The 17,741-nt window shown below is 46.3% G+C and overlaps 1 protein-coding gene across 1 annotated transcript; it reads right to left on the bottom strand.

Moving 5' to 3' along the window:
* Positions 1-1,810: 1,810 nt before the first annotated feature.
* HPS6 (HPS6 biogenesis of lysosomal organelles complex 2 subunit 3) lies at positions 1,811-5,215 on the bottom strand. The gene has a single exon (XM_016219855.2). The coding sequence runs from the start codon at positions 5,093-5,095 to the stop codon at positions 2,696-2,698; it is 2,400 nt and encodes a 799-aa protein (XP_016075341.2). The 5' UTR covers positions 5,096-5,215; the 3' UTR covers positions 1,811-2,695.
* Positions 5,216-17,741: the final 12,526 nt, after the last annotated feature.

Raw genomic sequence — 17,741 nt, 5'->3', positions numbered from 1 at the left:
GCCTAAAGGAGCTGGTGAAAGTTCCCAACTAAGCCCACCTGCTCCCCTGAGAGCTCCTAGGCTGGGTCATTCCCCACCTGGAGGCTCTACTCGTGGGTGGCCCTGAGAAAACTCCTTGAGCCATACAATTCTAAGGACTAACCTGGTCCCCTTCTTTTTCCCATGCTCGAGGGGCCCATCGAGTACAATTCCTTTACCTCTGAGCACGAAAGGAGTTCCAAGCCAAATCACAGGCAAAGAAACAACCATAATTCAGCAGGATCATGAACAGGAAGCAGATTCCTGCTTTTGTGCATCCCCAGCTTCCCACTGAGGAGCCATATTGAGCCCAGCCTCAAGACCAAGAAGAGGAAGAGGACCCCTCCAAAACCAGGAAGGGGCTGAGGAGGAGGCTGAGGGATGACCTGTCCCTAGTTCTGGGCCTCTGGGAGTAGTAGTAGCTTAGGGACTAGTAGCATGACTCCTGGTATTGGTAGATAACCTGGCTTGAGGGCCAGGACAAGGGCCATCCAAGTCCTGGATGAGGCCAAGTTATCGTTGTAAGACTTTAGCGAGGCTGAGGAGACATCCTAGGACTTGGCCATGCAAATGAGCCACCGCAGGACCTCCATAAGGCTGAAGAGCAACAACAGGCCTTGATGAGCCTGGGAGGCTGCCCCAAATTGTCAAGAGACTGAACTGTCCCTAGTACTAGAGGAAACTAAAGGAGCACCTTAAATGCAGGATGAGGCTGTGCAGAATCCAAGCTGTAGGTATCAGCTGAGGATAAAGCTGAGTGGAAGTTCTTACCTTGGTCCCAAGTTTTGGACAAGGGATAGTTGGGGGCCCAGGATGAAGCTAAGTAGCAGTATTTGGGGTCCTACCCTAAACCTAGAGCTATGCTGAGGGGTCAGTTGGATAGAAATGGGCATAGGGCCAAGACCTCTTCAGAGCTGGTCTTACTGAATAAATTCAAATAGAAATCGTCATAGATGCTCGTTTCTTGGCTTAGGGAGTTAACAGGAATGTGGGGTACTCCAACTATCCCTGCTCGGGTAGCTTTTCTGTCTATGGCAAATCTTCCCTCAACCAGGGGCTGCTCCAGGAATCCTGGGGGAGAAAAGCATGGGCCCAGGACCTATTACAGTTCCTACGTGGGAACAGAAGAGTCTTGAGGAGAGGCTACAGTTCTGCAGATCCCCTTCCTCGTAACAGGCAAGAAAAGCTAGCATTGAGCTGGGAATGAGAAGTGCATTCAAGCTCAAGCTACTTGGCTGTATAGTGAAGTGGTTCAAATCTTAGAGTCAACTGACCCTGGTCAAGTCATCTTTCTAAACCTTATTTCCTATTTCTAAACCTATTTCCTCACCTGTAAAATGGGGATATTAGTACTTCCCTGATGGGGCTATTAGAAACATTAAATGAGGAATTATTAAAGACCAGCAGAGTACCTGACACATTTTAAATGCTCATAAGTGTTAATTATTTTCATCATTGGAAATTGCCACTTTAGCCAAGAGATTTAGGTTTAACAACTTTCTCTATAACCCATAACCCTCTGAGATCCTTAGCTGTTCAAAAACATACAAACCATGTATATAATTCTGGAGTATTTTCCAATACCAACAATCAGTTCTCTGTGGAAACCAATTGGGTGTCCTACAAGTCAATTCAATTCTGACACTAACTACCTGGAGTTAGTTCAGACTCCACAGGTTAAGAGCTGCCCCTACTTCAAATGCCAGCCACAAATAAAATAACTAAAAATAAAATGATATAGATTTTTCTTATAAGGGAGTCCAAGGTGAATGACGAGAGAGTAAGAGAGAACTTCACATTTTAAAATTTTTTATTGATTTTTAGAGAGGGAAGGAGAGGGAGAGAGAGAAACATCAATGTGAGAGTGAGATATCAATCAGCTGCCTCCTGCACACCCCCTACCAGGGATCAAGCCTGAAAACTGGGTATGTGCCCTGACTGGGAATTGAACCGGCAACATTTTGGTGCATAGGAGGGCACCCAACTGAGCCACAATGGCCAGGGCTAAAATGATACAGATTTTTTAAAATGCCAGTTGCAAGTCACTGGTGCTTCTGACTGACTGGCAATAAATTGGAAATTCCCATGTTATAAATTGATTTGATAATTCACTAGAATGACTCACAGAACTCTGGGAAATACAACTCAGAAGCCAGATGGAAGAGATGCATAGGGCAAGGCATGGGAGGGGTGTGTGTGCCTGTAGCTTTCTTGCCCCCTCCAGGTGTCACCCTCCCAGCACCTTGATGTGTTCACCAAGCTAGGAGCTCATCAAATTTCCTTGTTCAGCTCAATCTCTAACCCACTGCCTTCCCAGGAGGTTGGAGATGGGACTGAAAGTTCTAACCCTCTCATTACTTGATCTTTCTGGTAACCAGCCCCATCCAGAGGCTGGGGGCCACACCCTTATTAGCATAAAGGCAGGTGTGATCTAAAGGGGTTCATTATGAATAACACAAGATATTCCTATCACTCAGGAAAGTCCAAGGGTTTTAGGAGAGTTCTGTACCAGGACAAAAACCTGAGGATAAAGACCAAACATTTTTATTACACCACGATATTTAACATACATCTATATTTAACATTGCTCCAGCAGTGAGAAGAGTACTGCACACACAGGTCCCACTCTGGTCCTCTCCAACTCCTAGGCACCATTCCCTGATCACAGAAATGATTTTCAGCCTGTGTCAGTCATACAGAGGCCCTTTCCAGATGGTGCCCAGATCCCTGGTCCTGGGTGGTCTGATGCCTGGAGGGTAGTCATAGTTCCCCGAGGTGGGGTGGGGGGTGGAGTGCCTGGGTCCCGGAGGATGTCCTCATATAGGCTTAGAACTGGACCCGAGGGCTGTCCTTGAGCCCCAGTCTGCTCCAGCAGAGCTCTGAGCAAGCCCACAGTGAGAGGGGGCTCTGCTCCAGGCTCAGGGAATGGGGTGGGGGGCTCCGACTCATCTGGGAGGTATGCCTGCAGTAGTAGCAGGAGCTCAGCTGGAGCTAGATCTGGTGGGCACAGTCGGCACAGGAGGGGGAGGTGAGCATCAAGCTGGCGGTGCCTGGCAAATTCGGCCAATAGCAGTTTGAAGATCTCACTTCGAAGCAGGGGGCTGGAGGGGCCGAGGGCCAGGCCAGCTTCTAAGGCCCGTTCCCACTGCTCCTTTTGCACCAGCTGCCCCACAGCTTGGAGCACAGCTTTGGGCCGCCCACTGCCCAAAAGCAGCTCTAGTTCCAGTGCCTCAGGCCTGGTCCCCTCCTCACCTAGTACTGCCAGGGCTCGGCGATACAGGGGAAGCCCTGGCCCCCCTGCCCCCCAGCCAGGCCCACCCTGCTGCTGTGCTAGCTCCACAAAGGGTGGCAACCATCGTGGCTCCAGCTGGCAGAGGCATTGGCACAGGAGTTCAAAGAGGGGCAGTACCCCACTGGGGGGTTCCTTTCCAACTGCTGTACCCCCTAGTACCTTCTTCCACACATCGGGGGGAGCCTGGGACCTCAACCTGCCATTTCCATCTGGTTGGAGCTGCAGAGCCCTGAGGATGGCACCCCAGGCTGCTGTAGGAAGAGCTTGGAAGATGGTGTTGAGCTGGGCCAGCTGGTCTCCCATCAACTCAGTCCTCAGCAAACGTGCCACTTCCTGCTCTGCCAGCTCTGTCCAGCCAGCCTCCTCATCATCTCCAGCCACCAGCTGGGCTTTGAGCTGCTCTAAGCCCCGGTAATCTCGAAGCTCGGCCCTCAATGTGGTCAATAGTGTAGATGGGGACACATGGCCCTGGAGGATGGAGGCCAGGGCCTGAGGCGCCCGGAATACGTTGTTGTTTCTCAGTTCCTCTGGGGTGAGCTGGGCACCCCGCAGGCTACGCCGCTGGTAGTACTCGCAGGCTTCTTCAAATACCAGGTCTTCAGCTGAGGGCAGCTCAAGGCTCTGTGGGGCTTCCCACCCTACTTGAAACAGACCCAGGGCTGAAAGCAAACGAAGACCTCCTCGAGACCCCACCTCTTCTTCGTCTTTTGTGCCAGGAGCTAGTGGTTCAAGCAAATGTACTCGGTCTGTACTGAGGACCTTCCTCTCTAGCAGTTGCCCACTGCCCATGTCCAACAGTTCCAATGTGGAGCCCAGCACACAGGCCAGAGTGCCATGAAATGTTCCCAGTGCTGCAGACCCTGCCAGGCCTACAGGTGCCTCCTGCAGGGTGCCCACAGTCCGGGTACCACCGTGGGACTGCACCAGGCTCACAGTGCCCCTGAAGTCAAGCAACAGTAGGCCCTGGGGAGTTGCGGCCCAGGTATGTACAGTCAATGGCTGCGCGGGGGACAGCAGCCCAGGAAGGCCTCGGAGCAGGGTCCGGAAGTCCCACGTGTCCCCTCGTCCAGGATTCAGGCTCTTACAGTGGGAGAGGCGAAGACTTGGGGCAGCCACTATCACCTTACCCTTACCTGGGCTCCAGATGAGCAGAATGTGGTCCACGCCAGGCCAGGTGGTGGCAGTGGGCACCAGGAAGAGGTCCTTGCGGGAGGCCAGGAGCCTGAAAGGGGGGCAGTGGTGTAGAAGGATGTGTGCGCGGCCCAGGTTGGTGCCGGCCTCCCCGCTGGGCTCCAGGGTCCTGACGCACACGCAGTGGCTGAAAGCGGTTGAGCCGCCCTCAGCATCAGCCTGTCGCTCCTCGCACCACACCAGGCGGCCTCGGGGGGCTGCCACGGCAACCACGCGGGATCCACCGCCCGAACACAGCTCGGTGCTCTGAAGCAGTCGCCAGCCAGGCCCCACGCCGGCGCCCCACACCTCCGCTAGTCCGGTCTCCCATACCAAGACCAGCGCGGGTCGCACGGGCCACGGCAGAAAGAAGGCGTCTAGAGGTGAGGGCTGGCCCGCCGGCCAGGCACGCTCCAGCTCCTCGCCGGGTCCACGCCCTGCGACCAGCAGCTGCGGGGCAGGCGCCCCCGGGGGTCGCAGCAGCAGCAGGTGGCGGCCGTCCGGGCTGCAGCGGACCCGGACGCCTGGGTCCGCAGCCAGAAACTCCCGGAGCCGGGCCGCGCCGCTGAAGTTGCTCAGGTCCGAGAGCAGGCGCAGAGTCGCCGCACGCTTCATGGTGCCGTCCGCCCCAGCTGCCCTGTGGGGCGCGTCCCGGCTCTGCGTCCGGGGTTCCTGGGGGAGGTCGAGGGAGGAGCTGAGACTTCCGCCCCTGGTCGATGAAGCGGGCCGAGGCCCGAGTCTGCTCCTCCCCGCCCGCCAGGATAGCTCAGGGCTTGCCCCAGTTCACGCCCCACCCGCGCGACACTGCTCACCAGGGGTGGAGCCAAGGGAGCCTCGCCGGGGAGGAGCTTCCCCAGCGCACTGGCGGTAGCGCGTCCGGCGTCGCCACCCCGAGGGACGCTTTCTGAACAGGAAAACGTAGGCCCCCTGCGCCAGGTCCCAGGAGGCCGCGGAGAGGCCAGAGTCTGACTCAGGAATTGGGATTCCAGTCCCGCTGAGCCCTGAACTGAAAGCGTCCTTCTCCAAGGCTTCCCTTCCCTCGAAGCCTCGCTCTCACCACAATTTATTCACTCATTTATTCGTGAAATTTTATTGAGCACTTACTTTGAGTAGACAGCCCTGAACAAAACAGAAACCCTCAACCTCATAGAGGTGACAATTTTGTGGAAAATAACAATAGCTAATACTTCCATACAACAAGCACCTTTTAGAGATAAGGAAAATAAAGCACAGAGAGTTTAAGTAAATTGACCAAGATCACACAGTTATTAAGCAGTAGAGGTAGAAGTGGGCTTTCAACCACAGGTAATGAGTCCAGTCAGTGAACCAAACTGACTTTACTTATCAACAATTCATCACCAAAACTAACAGCTTGCTAGAAAACAAAATGAAAACATACTTTAGAAGCACTGAGCCTTGTGTGTAATTTCCCCAGCAACACCTACAAGTTAATATGCAGGGGTTCTTCCCACCCCTGACTGCCTTCTCAGGTGATGTGGTATTCCTCCTCCCTCCAAGTCCAGTCCCTCTTTGTGAGGCCTGTTTCCCCTCTCTTCCCCCACAAATTCCCTGAGAACCTGCATCCATTCCTACTTCATCAGCTTCATTCTGTTCTCTTGCTCTCAGCATAGAAACACTCCAGTCTGTCCTGTCTTGGAAGTCACTCTTTCATTCTCATCTCCCCACCTCTTCCTCTCCCTTTCCTTTCAGTCAAGTTTCTTGCTAAGATCCTCCATCATTTGCTGCCTCCACTTTCTCTTCTTCCATTCATTCCTCAAACATTACCTGAAAGTCCCTCCTGTGGTTTCCATGGCATCTTTTTCCTCTCAATTTCCTCTTTTCTAAATAATACTATCTTCAAAATTTTTGGTTCATCTTCCTCCACCATCCTTTAAATTTAGGTGTTTAAATTCTATCTTCACCCTATGATTATTATTATTTAAACCTTCTTCCTAGGCCATTCCCTCCCTTCTCATGGATTGAACCATTACCACTAAGTCAATGGCTCCAAAATATTTCTCTCTGCTCAGTTCCATAAAGTCGTTGAAGTCACTTCTCAGCATATCTTCTCTTTTCCTTTTCTTAAAAATCCTCATGCAAGGACATGCTTAGAGAGAGGAAGAGAGAAAAAGAGAGAAACAGATTCGTTGCCTTCCGTGCCCAGACTGGGCACTGAACCCAAAACCCGGGTGTATGCCCTGACTGGGAATCAAACGTGCACAGGGTGATGCTCAACTAACTGAACCACTCCAGCTGGGCGCAGCACATCTTTTTTAATCTTCCATTTTGTGTATGAGAGAGCAGATTCAGATTACTTGCCAAGTTAACACAGCTTTACATAGTGCTTTGCAAGTAGTAGGCACACAATACGTATTTGTTAAATGAACGAGTTTGTTTCTAATCTTTCACTTACGAAGTTGCCATAACCAGCTTGGAATACATATCTTTACAAACTCTGCCAATGTATTACCGTGTTCAGAGTCTGCCATATTTAAAAACATTGCTATTGCAACTTGCATCCAGTGGGTAGGTCCTTACTAGCTGTTTCTTCTGCTAATTTCTTTTTCGCGGTGCATTTCGGGAGTTGTCTTTGTGATGTGATGCTTGCTGGGAGTCGAGGTCTGAGCCCCGCCTTGGGGCGTGGACGAACCTTTCACACGGCGGGCTTTAGGACCCTGTGGGGCACTGTGGGTCTGGGGAAGGGTCGGGGGAGGTCCGGAGGGCGGCCGTGAGCCCGAAGGAGCGGCGGTGTTGGTGGCGTTGGGGGCAAGAGCGCCCAGGAGTGGCGCGGGTGGTGGAGGAGGAGCCCGGGGCTCGGTAAGCGGCGCGGGCCCGGGCTGGTCCCCAAACGTGGCCAACCCCTGCGGGTCCGGCTGTAACTAGGCCTTCGCCCCGATGCGGCTCTGGGGGCGGGGCCAGCGCTCGCCTAGGGGAAGACGGGGGTGACGGGGGGGGGGGAGGGCGGCGCGGGGAGAGGAAGGGAGGACCGCTGCTGAGGCCAGCTGAGGCTGCGTGAGGCGGGAAGGCTGGGCCCGGGGTGGCGGAGCGGTGCGAGAAGCTCGTCGCTTCTCCTGCTGCGGGTCCCTCGGAACATACGGTGCCTGTCCCGTCCCTCCTGCTCCCTATTGGGCCCTTCTGGTAGCCCACCTTTGACCTCAACACGGAGCTGACCCTGACCCCTAAAGCTGCCTCCCTTCCGCAGATTGTTCCCGCCCCTGGGTGGCCTTCAGCCCAGCCTGGCCCTGGGGTGACGGCTTGGGGCGGGGCTGGGGGGAAGGCCGGTCTGCCTCTATTCTTCAGGTATCCCGGAAGGGCCCACCCTGTCCCTCTTCTTAATCTCTGACCCGCGGGCTTCAGCCCACCCTTCACACAGAATCAGTGAGGCAGCCGTGTTTTCTCTGGGTTACTTGGTGCGAGCCTGGGAAATGAACCTGTTCCCAGGCAAGTGTGGGGAATACACCAGTTCCCTGAGGAAGGAGAGCTATCAGAAGCTGTGGAGTGCTGCCCCTGCAGAATGGGAAGTAGAAATTTGGGCCCGGCCCAAATAAATGTTTCTTGATCATCAGACCGTCCCCAGTTACTCCTCTACAGAAAAAGTTTTGAGCTGAGTGAGAGCTGTTTCTTTGCTATTCTGAGCTCTCAGTGACCTTGTAAACCAGGGCAAATACGGTTTGTGTACCTGCCATTAACTTAGCACAGGTTAGTTGGAATTATTTGGGTGTGCCTGCAGTTGAATTTGTGTGCACAGTACTTCCTTTGTGAAGGCTTTTTAGATAATCAGTCTAGAGAAAGGTGGATCCTTCTTGTTAGGATTGTAAAGGGGTAATTACCATTCTTTTAGTGAATAGGGAGTCTTTAAGGTTTTTTTTCTGGAAGTTTAGGCATTATAATTCATTCACTGGTTCAACATTTGTATAGTAATTTAAAAAACCTTTGAAAACTGAAAGAAATTGTTAGAAAACTTGAAATTTCAGAGTCAAGTTCAAGAATTCATAGTATTTGGGGAAAATAGCCAAATAAATTGATTCCATATATATGAAGGTGAACTGTTTATTCAACATGCGTTTATTGAGCACTTGCTATGTAACTGGCACTGGGGTTAGAAATATGAGTATTGCCCTGGCCCAGGTGGTCAGTTGGTTAGAGTGTCCTCCCCATATGCCAAGGTTGTGGTTCCCTCCTGGTCAGGGCACATACAAGAATCAACCAAGGAATGCATAAATAAGTGGGACAACAAATACCTCTTTCTCATCTCTCTCTCCTCTCCCTTTCTCTTTCTCTCTAAAATAAAATAAAAAAAAGATTAGTATCTTTCCTCAAAGACATCAGAAAGACATATTCATATGAAAATTGTAGTGCTGTGGGTTACATATCCTTATAGAGGAAACAGTGTGAAGGGACTACTGCCATTACCTGGGAGAGTCAGGGAAACCTTCACAAGGGGGACATACTTGAATTGGGTGACAAAGGGTGAGTAGGAGTTTGCACAAGTAAGGAAAGGCATTCCAGTTGGAGAGAACAGTATGTGCATAGAAATGGTGAAAGTGTAAGGAAAAAAATAACATGATTTCTAAGTGTCAGAAATTTGTCCCAGTCAGGATGTGTGGTGGGGAAATTGTCAGGAGGTGCTTTTTATGTTAGGGAGTGACAGAAGTGCAGATTAAAGTAATGAGAAATGAGGCAGTGAGACTAATTAGAGTTGTTGCAGTTGAGTGAGAGTCTGAATAAAGTGTCGCAGTGGGAATGAAAAGGATGGGAATGGGTTTTAGAAATAATTTAAAGATAGATGCAACAGGACTTAGTGTCTGGAGAGAGAGAGTGGGCTGAGATTTCTAATTTGAGAGATTGGGTGAATGGGAATTCCATTGGCCAGGATATGGACTAGAAAAAGTACAGCAGATTTTTTAAGAGTTGGGATGGCTATGGAAAGAGGTATAGGGGAGATAGTCTGGTGTGTTGAGATCAAGTTGCTTGTGGGATGTGCACATGGAGATATTAGTAGGCAGCTGGAAGTAAGGAGGCTTGCTGAGCTTAATATATTGGTAATAGCTCTGACTAAGTGAGGGCATATATGAAAAAAAATCCTGGGAAAATGTTTATTTTGTTTGTTTATAAAGAAGTATCAGAATATGTACTTCTTCCATTTAGTAGTGAGCTTCTCAAAGCAGGGACCATAACGTAGTAATTTTAGTTCCCCTTTTTGTCTTATACTATGCCCGTGTTATTGTAAGGTATTGATAAATGTTAGTTATTAAGTTAGCAGGAAATCAATTTACTTTGCAAGGTTGCAGTTACCTTTTTGGGCTTTCTTAAAGAAGATTCTGGGAGTCTGTCTTGTAATTTTCATTTTATACTTAGGTGGTATTCATGAGGCTTGTATGGTTCAGTAGGAAAGGAAATGAAGAACATATGAGTGACGTTGTGCTGCTTGAGGAAGTTTAGGGCTTGAGCAGAAGATAGACAGTATTAATTTACAAGAGGCTCCTGCTCATTGAAAAGAGGATCTTACAATGAATTTTCATTCTGGGAGATGTCAGAAGAATGTGATTTTCAATCAGAGTTTTCTGAAATCCTGTCATTGTGGAGCTGGTTCCTCCTCCTGAAGGTGCAAGTGCATTCCTTCTTGTGTAAAATAATTTGAAAGGGAGTCTGAGGTAGTCATGTTTATTTAAACCTCATCATCTGTATTATTAGTTTGTGAAAGTAGGCATATTCGGTCAATTCTGATGAGACTGGATTGAATTCTGTGAAGCTAGTTCACCTTTAGTAGGTACAGAAAGTGGTTGATACCTAGAGTGGAGTTTGGGAAATTTCTGGTTTTGTCACTTGCTTCTTAGTCTTGGGAAAAATCCCTGAATTACTTCCACTTTCAAATATAGGCACAATGCTCACTCTGAGGTGAGCACTGCTCAGAGCACACACGAGATATGGATGCTTTGCCCTGGCCTGTCGGTCAGTGGTTAGAGCATCAGCCTGAGCACAGAACGGTCATGGGTTTGATTCCCAGGTCTAGGTCATGCACCTGAGTTACAGGTTTGCTTCCTGCCTCCTGCTGGGGTGCACGAGGCAACCAATTGATGAGTCTCTCTCACATCGATGTTTCTCTCTCTCTTTCCCTTCCACTCTCTTTGAAAAGCAATGGAAAAAATATCTTCAGGTGAGGATTAAAAAGAAAAATGGAAAGGAGTTGTATGCTTGTTTTAGAGCCAGTCAGTGAGGTGGAATTAGAGGAACTTGTATCTCATGCTATGAAAGAAGCTGTGGCACCTGGCCAGGCGTGGCTCAGTAGTTGAATATCAACCTAGGATCCAGGAGATCGCAGTTCAGTTCCTGGTTAGGGCACATGCCCAGGTTGTGGGCTCAATCTCCAGTCAGGGGTGTGTAGGAGGCAGCCGATCAATGACCCTCCCTCATCATCGATGTTTCTCTCTCTCTCCCTCTCCCTTCCCCTCTCTGAAATCAATAAAGATATATATATATTTTTTTAAAAAGCTGTGGCAAGGAACCATGTGGAATAGTAGCAACACAATACAGTGCCCATGCCTATGTCTGGAAAGTGAGTTAAATACAGATTCAGACAAGGCTAAATTTAGTAGTCTAATCTGACCAGTATGTGAGCTAAATTCTTGGGGCCTTCAGAAATGAAGAAGTGACTGGCTGGAGTGGCTCAGTTGGTTGAGTGTCATCCCATACACCAAAAGGTTTTGGGTTTGATTCTTGGTCAGGGCACATACCTGGGTTGTGGGTTTGATCCCCAATCAGGAGGGAGCATACGGAGCATCACTGTTTCTCTCTCACATCAGTGGCCCCCCCAGCATGTTCTAGGGTGAAGATTAAAAAAATAAATAAATAAAAATAAATGAAGAGGCATATTAGGAACTAGTTTGAAAATTGAAGGGTTGAGATTTGGAGGAATACCTTACATTCTCTTAAATGCTTATACTGTTAGTATTATTTCCAGGGAGTGTGGTGTGCCTTGCAGAAAATTTAGGGAACAGATAACTTGTGCCTAAAGATTAAAAACAAAACTAACACCCTTGCATCTAGAGGAACTAGGGAACTTTTAGGAGAGTCAGGGCAGGAGACTCTTTCTGGCTTTATAAACATATTGCTTCCTCTTGTGTATTGGATGAATGGCTCATGGTTAGACAATGGTAGTATTTGATGCAGCCACAACTCCTGGGCAGATAAGAGTTTCATCTCCTTCACTAAAAATGTGGATTACTATAGTCAGTGTGCCTTGTAGTGATATTTCATAGATGGGCAAATTGGGGCCAAGATCCTAAAGGAAGGGGATGTGGTTGGTGAATTAATATGGGGAGAATGAGATGGGGTGGGTAGGTGATGTTTGCTTCAGGTCCTTTCCTAGAGATGGCAGAAATTTTGTGCATTCTCTCAAAATAATCTCTGCTCAGATGCTCCTTTCCTTTCAAAGCAGGGTTTATGGGTGTGATGAGAGTGCTTCTCAAACTTTAGTGAGCATCAGAATTACTTGGGGCAGGGTTTTTCAACCTTTGCACTATTGACATGTTGGGCTGGATAATTCTTTGTTGTGGGACTGTCCTGTGCATTGTAGGTTGTTCAGCAGCATCCCTAGCCTCTACCCAGTACATGTTAGTAGTATCTCTCTCCCCTTCTAGTTGTGACAACCAAAAATGTCTCCAGGCTTTGATGTCTCCTGGGAGGCAAAATTGCCGCAGTTAAGAACCACTGATCTGGGATGGTTTTTAAAGATGTAGACCCCTGTTCCTTAACTCGAAAAGTCTATCAGTAGTGGGAAAGAGGGCACCCCAGGAAATTCTGAAACAGGCTATCACAGCTCTGCAGTGGTAAAGCATATTCTCTCCTAAGCTGAGGGCTATACTGACTTATACTTGACTTGCCCCCTATTTCATTTTTCTGTCTTTTTTTTTTTATATCTTTTCATTTATTATCAAGTTTTGGTACAGAATTATCCTCACAGCACTGACTAAGCTCAATTAAAATAATATAAATTAAATTCTGTAGTGGAGATCAGTATATGTATTTCAGCCTTTCTTTTTTCTTTCAGTTACCATGTCGGATACATCTGTCAACTTGACTAGACACTCAGATTCTTCTCCAGTTTTTTCTTCCAAGTTTCCTACCATTCCATTCACTTGTCTGTCTCTCTTTTTCACTTTATTATTATTGATATTTATATGTATACAGGGTGTCCCTCAAAAACGTATACACACTTTGAATAATTATTAATCCCAATGAGTTAAATCTGAAAAGGAAAGAAACATCAATTGAGCTATCAGCTGTTAAGGTGTGTATACATTTTTTTGGACACACTGTATATATACATATACATATATAAAGCATATATACATACGTCAGTAAAACTTATCTTTTTCTACCATCGCATCTCTACCCACTGGCAAATTAGAGTGATGAAACTCAAGATACCTGGACACTACAAACTTTGTTTATAAGGTCAATGAGTATATATTCTTTCTCCTCACTCAGCTGGAACCTCTTCACAGTTCCCTGCAGATCCTCAGCTTTGATTATGTGTAGGTTACTGGTTATTCTTGCTCATTCATCTGCCTTTTGAGAGACAGTACAGTATAGTGGTTAAGAGCAGAGACTCTAACACCAGACTGCCTGGGTTTGAGTTCCTACTGTCACTTAAACTGGCAAGTTTTGTTTCTTTTTTTTAAAGCCACTTCATGCTTTAGTTTTCTTTTTTAAAAAATGTGTTCTCTTTTTTTTTTTAAAGATTTTTAAAATTCATTTTTAGAGAGAGAGGAAGGGAGAGGGAGAGAGAGAGAAAAAAAAAATCGATGTGAGAGTGAGACATTCATCTGCTGCCTCCTGCACACCCCCTACCAGGGTACAAGCCCAAAACCCAGGCATGCACCCTGACCGGGAATCGAACCAGCAATCTTTTGGTGCATGGGTCAGCGCTCAGCCAACTGACCCACACTGGCCAGGGCCATGCTTTATTTTCTTATTGTAAAGTTCCTTAATCATAGGTTTGTTGTGAGAATACAATGAATTAATGTATATAAAGTGTTTAGAACAGTGCCTGGTACATAGTAAGTGCTAAATAAGTGTTAACTCTTTGGTTGTTATTTTACTCATTTACTTTTGATTTTAGAGGGAACGGGGGGGGGGGGAGGAGAGAGAAGGAGGGAGGGAGAAAGAGAGAGAAAAAAAGGAAAAGAGAAACATGGATGTGAGAAACATGGATTGGTTGCCTTCTGCATGCGCCTCGGCTGACTGGGACTGAACCACAACCTAGGTATGTGCCCTGACCGGGAATCAAACCCATGACCTTTTGGTGTACAGGACGACCCTCCAACTGACTGAGCCACCCATCTAGGACCCAAGACTTTTGATAAATTAACTATGGCAGCTCTCTCAAAATCAGAGTGAATTTCTATTAAATTAATTTTTGATACTAGAGTTGGCATATATTGCACTCATGAAGACAATAAAATGAATAGCTAAGTGTAACTAGCATTCCTTGCATATTAGACATTGGAAGAGCTGGCTTTAGGTTTTGAAATCTTGATATTTGGCTTTTTCATCCTGTAGGAATGTGAAGTGATGTGCATTTAAGAAGTATGTGGCTGGATTGCTTTAAGATACAGTTTTTAAGAAGTCATCTTGGATCTTTCAGAGAGAAGTCGTGCTGTAGGTCATGGTACTAGCAGTCCCTGAGGTTTAGGGATAAAAGATTTCATTTATTTACTTCTGAGTTGAGGGGATTTGAAGCCATTCCTAAGTTTGGTGTTAAATGAAATTAGTATCGAAAAGTTGCCTGAATCTCTTTTATACTTTGCCTAGTATGTCTTAGTTTTGAGAAACTGTATTAAGCCTAAGATGACATTTCTGTGGGATTACTGTGGCTTTGCTGTATTTGCTTCTTCACCACAAGGATTTAAAAACCAGAATCAACAAAGGTCACCATCAGAGAATGCTGCTTTCCCTTCCTCGTGGTCCCATAGTATTTTTCTTTTGTACTTTTACTCTTTATTTCTCATGATTTGCCTTGTGCTATGCATTATTATGTGTTTGTCTCTGCCAATAGATAGCTTCCAGAGGATCAGGTCTGGAGTTTGCTCTTTGTAACCCAGTAGTGCCTAAACTAGTGCTTTATAATATTTAGGTGTTCCTTATGTGTTTATGGTATTTAAGTGATGCTTAGAGAATCATTAGATGATAATGTCTAGTCCAATCTCCTTTGAGAAGTAAAGACTTACTCTGTCATCTAGTCGGTTGGGAGACCTGTGTTCTAGTCTTGGTTCTGCTGGTTGGTTCCATTCTGCCTTGCTGCTCCTCAGCTGGTACTGATTCTCTCTGCATCAGGGGAGGGTTATGAAAGAGGAAAAAAGCACTGAGAGGATGTAAACAGATTACACTCACATTACTGATGTGCTGCATATACTGCTCTATCAGTCATATATTTTTTCTTTCAAATTTAGGAGCATAGGCTTGATTTCTGAGACACGCCCCCCCCAAACCCCTAAAAACTCCACACTTCTGTAAAAGTTCTATATTTCTTCCAGTCCACCACCCTAGACATACCCTTCTTTGCTGTGTTTCATGGATAGAAGTGTTGGAGGAGGAGGAGACTTTATGTTGTCAGTTTCCAATCACATTTTCGACAGCTTGGGTGGTCAATTACAGTTGCCTGTGATGATGACAGAGAGTAATGAGTTGAAGCCCTTGGTTGAATTTCCCCCCCTGCTCCAAATTGAAGGAGAATGATGAAAAGAATTTAATTTCTTAGGAAATTTGGTACTCTGGATTGGAATTGTTTTTCCCTCCTCTCCTGTTCCCTTTTGCTTATTAGAAAGTATTGATTCTGAAATAGAGAAAGTGAGTTTATTAGATTTGGGGTAGACATTGATTAGCTGTAACCCAATTATAAATCCTCAGAGGGGGATGTTTGTAAACATGTGCTTTTCACATCCAGGAACTCGTGGTTCCCACTATTCTGCTAATCAACTGGTTGAAGCTGAGTACATGAAAGATCTATACCCACTGAGCTTAGAATTGCATTGCTTTTGATTTATTTTAATAGGATCCTCTTGATTTCCAATTTGTTTTCTCCCCTATAAGGACATCTTCCTCTTGACAACCTATTTAAAAGACACAGGAATGTTTTGAACAGAGGCTATATTTCATGCTTTAAGGCAAAACCATGATCAATGTAGCATAAATTGCCCACAAGAATCTTTTCTTTGTTGTTATTTTTCCATTCAGTTTTTTCTCTGGACCATAATGGAATTTGAGGGCTTAGTGAGGCCTCAATAAAGGTAGATCTTACTAAAATTTTAGGTCAGATCTCGTACTTTTCAGTCTCCCACCCCCATTTCAGAATCAATCAGTGACAAGCATGCACTGTGCATTTACCATGAGCCATGGGCTTATAGAAAAGGTGTATGATGTATTCCCTTTGCTAAAGATGCCTAATATCCAGTTGGGGAAATTTTTTGTGCTTCGTGCTTTTCCTTTTTCTGTTAATCGTTACCTGAGGATATTTTTTCCATTGATTTTTAGAGAGAGTGGAAGAGAGGGAGGGGGAGAAAGAGAGAAACATCAGTGTGACAGAGAGACATGGATTGGTTGCTTCCTGCACACGCCCTGACCTGGCTGGGGATTGAACTTGCGACCCATGTATGTGCCCTTGACTGGGAGTTGAACCTGAGACCCTTTGGTCTGTGGGCTCATGCTCTACCACTGAGCCACATCTGCCAGGGCTGCTTTGTGCTTTTTATGAATCTCCTTTTTGGCTATATGTATTAGAGAAAGCCATTGTCTGATATAATCTTTTATGATATTTGATGCATCTGTTCCTTAAACAGAATTTTTATTTTGATTTGAAAGATACTGCATATTTTGCAAAAGTCATTGAACAAAATTAATTTTGTTCTGGTACTTTGGGTTAGTTTGGAAGTAAAAATCAGGCTCCTTACTAGCCCCCCATACTTGCCATTGGTTGAAATTAAATTTCAGAACTAGAGCCTAGTATTTTAGAGAGAGAGAGAAATTTGGTCTCTTCCAGGTAGGAAGAATCTGGGAAGTGAGGGAATATGTGTAAATCCACAGTGAAGACCTGTTGGATTTCAAGGTCTCACTTAAAAAATTGAGAATTCCTACCTCTGACTGGGTGACTCAGTTGGTTGGAGTGTCATCCTGTACACCAAAAGGTTGCAGGTTTGATGCCAGGTCAGGGCACATACCTAGGTTGCAGGTTCGATTCCTGGTTGAGGTGCATAAAGGAGGCAACCGATTGATGTCTCTCTCACATCCGTTTTTCTCTCTCTCTCTCCCTTCCTCTCTCTAAAATCAATAAACATATCCTTGGGTGAGGATTAAAAAAAAAATTGAGAATTCCTTGAAGCAAGATGGGGAACTTTGGGCATGATTCATGGAACTGCTTTCATATAGAATTGAAAAATACATTGAAGTTTGATCTACAAGAATGTATATATACACATAGATACATGTATAATTAAATTTAGAAGGAGTGTATTGTTACATTCAGTTATTTTGAAATCAAGTTTAATTTTTGACCTTTAACTGCTATTTTCTACCTTGGGTTTCGTTCCAGAGGAATTTCTGAAGATAGTCAAGTGCATTGTGATTTATGAGGCAGTGAAGGCCAAGTACTTTGCAGTGATGAGAGCCTACTTACTTTGGGGAAAATCAATGGAGCACATCAATCTGCAGCACACTTCCTGTCTTAATGGTCCTAAGCTCAATCAATACTTGAAATTTAACTTCACCATCAGTCTGGGGCAGTGTGTACTTTGCAGCCTTCCTTCCATCAACCTCAGATATATGGCCAGACCTATTACAGATGGAGCTAGTTACACTTTCCTGTTGGTTTTGGATCTGCTTTAAGCCTTGTCCACTGGCTTGTTTTTTGGTTTGTTTTTTTAAAAATATATCTTTATTGATTTCAGAGAGAGGAAAGGAGAGGGAGAGAGAGATAGAAACATCAGTGATGAGAGAGTCATTGATTGGCTGCCTCCTGCACGCCCCACACTAGGGATCGAGCCTGCAACCTGGGCATGTGCCCTGACCAGGAATCGAACCTCAATCTTCTGGATCCTAGGTCGATGCTCAACTGCTGAGCCATGCCTGGCCGGGCTCCACTGGCATGTTTTAAGGATGTAAAATGTGCTGTGCTGTAGGCCAAGTAATGATTTAAACCTTGAAGTTACCTGGTCAGAGGAGGGGGTGTTGGACAGATGCACAAGACCCATAGCATAGTTGTTTA

Source organism: Miniopterus natalensis, chromosome 14, assembly GCF_054644295.1.
Source record: "Miniopterus natalensis isolate mMinNat1 chromosome 14, mMinNat1.hap1, whole genome shotgun sequence".
Classification (NCBI taxonomy): domain Eukaryota; kingdom Metazoa; phylum Chordata; class Mammalia; order Chiroptera; family Miniopteridae; genus Miniopterus; species Miniopterus natalensis.
This window is presented reverse-complemented; position numbering and strand designations above follow the sequence as displayed.

Excerpts from the sequence above, each read along its gene's own strand:
- HPS6 (XM_016219855.2), bottom strand. The coding sequence starts at position 5,095 with ATGAAGCGTGCGGCGACTCTGCGCCTGCTCTCGGACCTGAGCAACTTC.